The 9,151-nt window shown below is 38.5% G+C and overlaps 1 protein-coding gene across 3 annotated transcripts in view; it reads left to right on the top strand.

The window, feature by feature from the left end:
* The window catches only part of TTC6 (tetratricopeptide repeat domain 6), a 184,973-nt gene that overhangs the window by 63,832 nt on the left and 111,990 nt on the right, over positions 1–9,151 (top strand). For 2 of the 3 annotated variants that reach the window (XM_081547829.1, XM_081547831.1), the window contains 2 exons: positions 168–374; positions 6,546–6,679. In XM_081547829.1, the coding sequence (XP_081403955.1) occupies positions 168–374; positions 6,546–6,679 (341 nt within the window). Of the gene's footprint in view, positions 1–167; positions 375–5,260; positions 5,361–5,484; positions 5,694–6,545; positions 6,680–9,151 lie in introns of those variants that run through there. The other variant, XM_081547830.1, reaches the window with a different exon arrangement.

Here is a 9,151-nt window from a genome sequence, read left to right as displayed (position 1 = left end):
TCCAATGTGAGTTTCTCAGTCTTTCAGAGGAAGTTTATTATTTCTGCTTAATTTCAATCATGCATTTTTCATAATCAGTTTGTTGTCAGAGAGAAAACATTGCATAATTTAAAACTTTGGAAGGACCAATAAAAAGAGCACATTTGTGCATTTATGTTTCCCAACAGAATGTGCTTGAGAAGCTTCCTGAAACTGTATCAAGTATTTTCCAGATTGAACAAGAGGATGTATTGGAATGGGGAACCTCAGATGCAGAAAGCATATTTAAACCTCAGGAAACTTCGGAAGTTCAGTCAGCAAATGAATCAAGTAAACCTTTGGAAGACGCACAGCCTATAGGTGATTCAAAAATAACCAAGCGGATGTCTTTAAAGGTAAAGCACTACTTACGTTGGAAACAAAGTTGTGGGAGTTGAGAACGTAGAAGTGTGAAGATATGGCTCAACATGGGCCAAGGTTTGTGAGAGGGTTCATCCTGAAAAATAGCCTTTCATGTGAAGTTGCTCATCTGAGAAAAAAAGACTTCTGTTTTTTGCGAACTTTTAGTCTCAAACCTAATTGCAGCTCTGCGGCGAGAAGACAGATTTTTAAGGAATTAAGGAACCTTGGGGCTTTCAGAAACTGACCAAATGTCATCTTGTTGCCATCTTGAGAGAGTCAAGAACTATAGCCCGGGGATCAGGACTGTGTGAATTTTGTAACCTTTGACCCATTTAGGTTTCTCCTACTCCCTGTGTCTTTTCCTATTGTGAGAATTTTATTTTAATTTATTTATAATTTTATTCTATTTTATTTATGCATAATTTTCATTATTTTACCACATTTGTGTATTGCCTTATTGTTATTTGTTTGGTGTGTTGCCTTGAGTCATTTTTTGATTTAAATAAATGAGTTATTTAGGAATTTGAATTTATTCAAGGTAATTGATAATAAGCCTTGGACTTCCCAGGTGGTACTCGTGGTGAAGAACCTACCTGCCAGCGCAGGAGACATAAAAGACGTGGCTTCTCTCCCTGAGTCAGGAAGGCCCCCTGGAGAAGGCAATGGCAACCCTCTCCAGTATTCTTGCATAGAGAATCCCATGGACAGAGGAGCCTGGCCAGGCTACAGTCCATGGGGTTTCAAAGAGTCGGACGTGACTGAAGTAACTTAGCACGTTTAAGAATAGATGTATTATTATTAGGATTTTTTTAAAAAGCCACTTTTCCATGAGCTGTAGCGTATTATCTCGATATTATCTCCTGCAGTCTTCTCTGCTTCAGATGGATACCCCTTCTTGGATAAACACTCCCTTTAGTCAGTCCCTCTCCTTCTGGGTTCCTCTCTCCCCACTGACGACCATGATCCTGCTACCGTGCGTCACCCAAGTCAACTGGCCATTGCCATTCTTTAACTTTTGCCCCAAACACCCAACTCTGAAACCTTAGATTTTTCTGTGACCTTACTGTCGTCTTGCCTTTCACAAAATAATCAGTCTCCAAGGCCTGGATTCCTCCTAAACATAATTGCTTATAACCTTTTTCTTCTCTTTTCCAGTTGACCTTCTCTCTGGATTAGTACCATTGCCTTTTGGCTTTTATTCATTTCTCAAGTCCTATTTTCTTAGGGTCATCCAGCATGATATTAGCATATGGATCTTCCTGCAATAATAGATAATAAGGAAAATCCACAAGTAATAGGTGACCAGAGAAAATCTGCCACTGCTATCAGGGGGAAGGGACTTACTGCTGTGATTGGTGACTGACTTCATCATACATCATGCTGTCTTCCTAAGCTCACACTGGGTGTATGAAGTGAAGCCTGCCAAGGCTGAGTGAGCCCTCTCAATGATAACTACCCTGTGTTAGACTGACACCTTCTAGGTGTGGAGAACTTAAAAGGCATCTTTAAAAATGACGACGTCTTGCCGAAAAACCATTAGGCTGGTGGTCACAGGTGATGTTTTTTACACATTCTCCCACCTGAAAATTGGGACTTTGGAAATAAAATGTGGCTTGAGGGGCAAATGGTTAGTAAGTGTGTCAAAGAATGAAATGGATTTTTTGGACAATGATTTCACCACCATGACCTGTGAGGAATTTAAATCTTGCATTGAAAAAAGTCCCACAATGTTCATTCTTTGGATTTGCTGTGTCTACTATTAAATGTCATGAAAAAATGTGCAAAATTATTTATTTTTGGTAAAAACACTCATTTCCTAAGGTAACTAGAGTTTACTGAGTGTTTACCATATTCCAGCCACTTTGCTAAGTGTTTTACACATTATCTTTTTTCTCCTAACAACAACCCTATTATATGAGTCTCATTTTAGAGTTCAGAAAAGGCAATGGCAACCCACTCCAGTACTCTTGCCTGGAAAATCCCGTGGACGGAGGAGCCTGGTAGGCTGCAGTCCATGGGGTCGCTAAGAGTCGGACACGACTGAGCGACTTCACTTTCACTTTCACTTTCATGCATTGGAGAAGGAAATGGCAACCCACTCCAGTGTTCTTGCCCAGAGAATCCCAGGGATGGCGGAGCCTGGTGGGCTGCCGTCTATGGGGTTGCACAGAGTTGGACATGACTGAAGCGACTTAGCAGCAGCAGCAGCATTTTAAAGTTGAAAAAACTGAGTCATGGAGAAGAGAAATAGCTTTCCCAGGCACAACCATATGGCTAAGTTGTAGAGGTAAGACTTGAGCTGAGGTGGTCTAATTCTGGAGCCTTCACTCTTTGCTTCTTTGCAGCGCTGCCCATTTATAACGACAGTTAACAGGGACCTGGTGAAGTACAAGAACACAGACTCCTAGTGGTAAAAATGACTATGGCCAGAGTGTTCCTCACTTAACTGGGAGGCATGGTTTGATCAGAGAGACTCAGAGAACAGATTCAGAGGGTTCTAACCTGAAACCAGAAGTGTTTCAAAAGGAGAAGAAGAGAATGTCTGATAAGACTTTGATGGTTTATTGTTGTGGGACACATCAGAAAGGCCAGAGAAAAGAGAACTGGAAGTTTTCTGACTCATCCCACCAAATCTTCACCTTGTATTCCTTTTATTTGGGTAACATCTCAAGATCAGATAGTCTCCATGAACTTTACCCTGTTTGGACATCTGAGGCCGTAAAGTTAGTCTCCAGCATCTCTGGCACAGGAATGAGGAACAGTGTACACCAGCCAGCCAGGCCGGACTGGGGAGAAAGGAAACCGCTTCTACATCGCTCAGAGAAGCAGCCGGGAGCTGTGATAAAGGAACAATGCAGGATTTGCACTGCTCAACTACAGGCCAGATGGTCTCATTCAGCCAAAAAAAAAAAAGGAGAAAATTTAATCAGTTCTTACTTTACTGACCATTTCTACCCTTAGACGCTTATTAGTATAGTACAGTAAAGATTATGAGGACTCTGATCTGAGCCATGACCAACAAAAATAAATTAGATAATTGTGACTCTGAAGAAATGACAGACAGAAGAACCTGTGAGAGGATTGTTGAACATTTTAGGATGGAAAAGATCAAAAGTTTGTAAAAAAAAAAAAAATGTATATATAGCTAGCATGTATCTCAAGATTCTAAATAGAAGGAAGTTTCAGAGATGTGGCATACCCCAAATTCTCCCCAATTTTTACAAAACAATTTTGAGTGATCTATTGCATTCAGAGTTTTAAAAATACACAGAAAATGAAAGAAGAAAACATATCCATAGATAAACATAAAAGTGGCATGTGGCTATAACAATTATATCAGGAGGGCTAAGATCCAAAATGGGTTGAGGCCTGTGAATAATGCGAAGAATAAGAAAGTATTTTTTTTGGGTGTTAGTTTTGGAGCAAAGAGAGAAAAAAGGAAGGATAACCCTGTCATTATGGATGAATAGAGTGATGACAACAGATGACCGAACAGTCTTAATTTATTTTTGGGAAAAGGTTGAGGTTTTAAATAAACAGAGCTGTGTCAAAGAGAAAGGGAAGCTGATAAAATTGTACTTTGCTTCTCTTAAATCTGACAAGGAGAATGATCCTTAGTTTAGAAAGAAGAAAGAAAGAATTGGTAAAAGAAACTTGAAGCCCAAGATTGGTAGAAAGATTTTAAGAGTTAACTTGGATATCTGATCCTGTTGGCTCAGAGAGATGGGTTTAAGCCTGCTGTGCCTCTGTCAGCAGCAGCTTTGAGGAGCTGCTGTCGTGGGAGAGGTGCTAGGAACCTGGAAACAGGCAACTGCAAATCCTGAGGTGTTTTTTTTTTTTTTTAAGGATAAGCATTATGGTTTCTGCAGTGTATGCACTGATCTTGGATAAAGATCTGAAATGATTAAATGAATCATTAAAAGAATTGTGTTTGAATCCTTATAAAAAGGAGCCAGCGTGGGTTCCCTAAAGGCAAACCGTAGAAGAACAACCTTATTATTATTACTATTATTTTTTGAGAATTACTAGACTGAACACAAGAAAAGTGTCATACCTGGGAGTCAACACAAGAGTATCATGGGGAAGAGCCCAGCACATCAGAAAGCTCAATAAACGTTAGTTATTGTTACTATCCTTTGGATTTCAACAATCCATTTAACCTCCTGATGACAGTTTTGTAGACAAGACTACAACCTGGTGAACTGCCAGGTGGACTTATGAGTAGTTATGCGAAGGATGCACAATTAGTCATGGAAGTCCCTAGTGGGCTGTCATAGGGTTGTGTCTAATTCAGCGTATTTTTTAATAATTTGGATGAGAACATGGAAGATTTACTGATTGGATTTGCAGATAATGTCCAAAATGTGAGTGGTAATATTTGCTTGCTCAGATGCAATTTAATTGGGATAAATGTATGTATGATTCTTTCCTTGACTCCACAAACTAAGTGTGTAGCTATGGGATGGCATGACTTAGAGCGAATGTGGAAAAGATTTCAGGGTTTTAAGTTATGATTCAGTTTTGTGATAGGAAGATGTGTGCAATCATAATTTGCATTGATTGACAATTACCCTAAAAGAAGATCGTCTTTCTCCTGGTGGATCTGATCACGTGCACGTGCTGTGCTGTCACTTCAGTCGTGTCTCACTTTCTGCGACTCTATGGACGGTAGCCCTCCAGGCTGCTCTGTCCATGGGATTCCCCAGGGAGATTCTCTGCAGTGGCTTGCCATGCCCTCTTCCAGGGGACCTTTCCAACCCATAAACTGAACCCACGTCTCTTATGTCTCCTGCATTGGCAGGTGGTTCTTTACCACTAGTGCCACCTGGAAAGCCCCCAGATCTGATCACATCACACCTCAAATACCGTGTTTGGACCTGGGAGTCCAACCCCAGGAGAGATACTGACAAATTGGAAACCATTTGGAAGAAAGTAATCAGGATGACAAAGAAGAGTATTGCAAAAAAATGTCATGTAAGGTAGAGCTGGAGGGACTGGGGATGCTTATCGCGGCTGGGGGGTGGTGGTGGTGAGGGGGTGGGAGGCGGGAAAGCAGGCCCAGGGGAGTCAACTGTGTTCAAATATTTTTCTGTCATGTGGAAGAGAGTCAGATTGTGCCCGCATGATCCTGAGGATTGAATTGAGACTGATAGATGGAAGTTGTAGGCTCAATAATAATAATAAACAAAAATTCTAACACCTGGAAGAATTTCAACGATGACTCCGAGTCCTCTGTTGCTGATCATGTTCGAATCAGGATGGATGGCCTTTGGTGGAGATGCTGTAGAGGAAATTCAAACGTGAACTTGGTGGTGAGATGGAATACCCTGTACTCTGAATTTCCCTTATTCATTATCATTTTCTTACCCAAGACATTGCAATAGCTCTCTCCTTATGACTGCAGTGAGCCCAAACCCTCTACCTAGTTTATAAGGACCTCCCTTTACCTGGCCTCCTCCTACTTATTCAGTCATTCTCTGCTTTCCTCAAGGAAAACCTCCCTGCTTTCTTCCTGAAATCTAGTCTCCAAAAAAGTACAGAGCAACCCACAGAGAAAAATATCTTTAAATGAACTACTGCCATGAATTCTGCAAATTTCCTAAGGAATCTAGGGAAGCAACACTCCTAACATCTATGATGATTAAAAGGCAATTATTTAAGAGACAGAAATGCATTTGACTTTTCCCAAGCAGTAGAAACAGAAAACAGTATAACTGTAAGAAGTATAAATTGGTAAACATTGCTCAAAATAGTTCTATAAAGCATTAAAGTTCATTTTGGCTTGTGCTTGCAAGCACCAGTCATGCCCAACTTTGGGGCTGAAGGTTAAGTTTCATTAAAAATACTAATCAAGAAGAGTAGATTTATGAAGGGAAAAAATCTTATATTTTTTCTTTAATAGTTTTAAGGCAACAAATAGACTTTTATAAATAATTATGGTACTAATATTTTTATTGTTGTGAAGGTATAAAATTAAGTTACGTGTTATGATAAAATTTAGGAAAAAATTTAGAAGAAAATATCAACACCTCCTTTAGGATTTATATTCGGAAATATACATAGAAATTAGGAGGTGAAAGATAACATGGAACATCAAATGTGAGAGAAAGATCTAACTTGTGGTTACAACTTTCCTTAACAGCACACTTTATGTTTTTTCCAAGGTGAAATCATCAGAATTGTTGCAAATCAAAGGAAAAGAAGTTAAGCGAAGGCAAAAAAGTAAATTTGGAGTTACACCACAGAGACAAAAAAAGATTTCAAAACCCATGCGTGATCAAAAACTACCTAAAAAAAAGTAACTTCCTTAACTATACAAATTTTATTGTCTGAAGAGAAATTATTCAGTAGTACTGTTACCTGAAACTGTGTTTGTAAAGGAAGATTAAATGTTTTAGAAATTCACGTACGAGATCTAACTTAAATCTTCTCACAGGAAGAGTTGGTGGCAGCTAGTACAATAGGGTATATGTATTGTAGTCCACACTTCTTTCTACTTTTTTTTTTTGATCAGTGTACTTAGTTTAATCACAAAGCAACAGCTAGAATAAAAATAACTCTTTGAGAGACAAAAAAGAATTTAATGTTAACATGTGAGATTTGATATTTTTGGTCACTGAAGTGCCTAATTTGGATTAACTGCTCATTATATTGGTTAATTTTGTTATGATAAAATAAAAGACAACCTCCCACAAAATGTCCATAGGCCAGTCGATTTGGAAATTTAGATGGCCTTACTTTTCTCTACTATAATTTTATATTTCATTCCCACCCCTCACATACTTTCAGTAGGATTTCTTATTACACAGGGGTGCAACCACAATTTTGAATAATAGTGTGTAAATGCAGTTTAGGTTTATGGTTTATCTTTTGCCAGTCATCTTGATGAAACTTACTTTCTCCTTATTTTTCCACTAGGTTTTTATGGGTTGGTTTGTTCCAGGTTCTTCTTCATTTAACTCTTTTTGGGGTCTTAAAGAAGCTTTAATTATTAGCTTTTGTTGTTGCTTAGGGCACTGAAAGGTGTGCAGGACAAGGAAGACAACCTTTTTATGGCCAGCCTAAACTTTGTAAATGGATAATACTCACAATTTAGTAGCTGAGAGTAGACTCACAGGAAAAGAATTCCAAAGTTTATGAAAGAGTCAAATTGGCATTTAAGTGACCCTGTACATGCCATTGCTTATCTGCATTGCTTTAAGCTCATTTAGTTAGAAAGATTATGTATTAAAACAAATAGTGACAGCAGACAACAAGTATTTTACCTTCAATAAATAGTTACTGTCAGATTATCAATGAAGCAGAAACTTCTTGATTTTTTTTCCCTAAAAAACCTTGCATTTAGTGCATTAGGCAAAGTAGTGTGGCCACACACAGAGGCAGAGTCTTTTCTTTTTTATGTCTTAGTGTTTCAAAGAATGACAAATAGTCCTGTTAAAGGAGAGTGTGCTATAAAAACACACAGCCTTTCTTGAGCATGCCAAAAATATTTGTAGATCTTTTTGATATATATATATATATATATATAGTACTGTGTTAATTCATTAAAACTGAAATTAGAAATCTCCATTATAAAGAACTAAGAATGTGATGCAGAGGAATAAAAATCTGGTATTTAAAAAGTTTATATGAATAGAAGAGAACTTTGGAAAATCTTTTATTCACTGCTCTTTTTTCCTTAATCAGTTTTTTACCTAACTTTTCTCACCAGTGACTAGCTTCCCAATTGAATGGTTTGCTTAGTAATTCAGCCGTCTCTTGAAAACATAGTGTTTTTTAGCTCAATAACCAAGGGAGATACACTTGCAGATCTATATTATTAAAAGCATGATGGGAACATAGGAATTCAGATTGGTTCTGATGCTTTTTTAAGTAAAAAAAAAGAATCTGTCATGTAATCTCAAGAACATTCCACTAGCCAAGACCTGTCCCAGATAGAATGAAGATGTAGGTGAGCGTGACATCAGAACCCACCTTTTTCTCTCTCTTTTCCCCAGTCCTTTCTTAGGGACCCTGAGTTTCTTAGGGATGTCGGCTTCCTGGAGACCCATTTTCACTCCCTGAGTTATATTTCTTTGTCCTAGGCATTTCCAAACGCTTTAGATTTACCTCTCTTTTCCTCTGCCACCTAAACATGTACACATTTCATGTCCTGTTTTTGTTGGGCCCTATACTGTTTTGGAAACGACATAAACCACTCTCTATTAGTGATTCAATAATGTCCATGTGATGCCTAGCAATGGGTTAGGTATTGTGCAGTGCAAATTAGTAACAGCAGTAAACATAAGCAAGCGTTTCTTGAGAGTTCCAGAGACCAAGAAGTGTTACTGTTATCAATTTTTTATAAGATAGGGGTTAAGAATTTTTTGCTTTAATTTTGCAGAAGACCTTCAGAGAGGCCAGTAGTAGCATTTCCAGGTGTTAGAACTAGGCTTCTGATGCAGGGCCAGCTAACTATTTATACTATGCTACTATCTAGACTCATGGAATGGTCAGTGGATAGATCTGCATTAACCCATTACATAAAGGGTCAGAATGGGTGGGACAGGAATAGGGCAATGTATGAAAAGAGATATTTGTAAGAAAGAAAAAGAAAGTAAAGTTTGCAGAGAAGTTTGTCCTTGAGGTGTTATTTGAAGAATATTTGAAAAAGTGAAAGTGTTGGTCACTCAGTCATGTCCAACTCTTTGCAACCTCTTGGAATGTAGCCCACCAGCCTCCTCTGTCCATGGGATTCTCCAGGCAAGAATACTGGAATGGGCAGCAATTC

This window comes from Giraffa tippelskirchi, chromosome 12 (genome assembly GCF_054371585.1).
Source record: "Giraffa tippelskirchi isolate mGirTip1 chromosome 12, T2T-mGirTip1v1.2.pri, whole genome shotgun sequence".
In the NCBI taxonomy this organism is placed as follows: Eukaryota; Metazoa; Chordata; class Mammalia; order Artiodactyla; family Giraffidae; genus Giraffa; species Giraffa tippelskirchi.
Note: the sequence above shows the minus strand (reverse complement) of the source record. Positions and strands in the feature narration are given on the sequence as shown.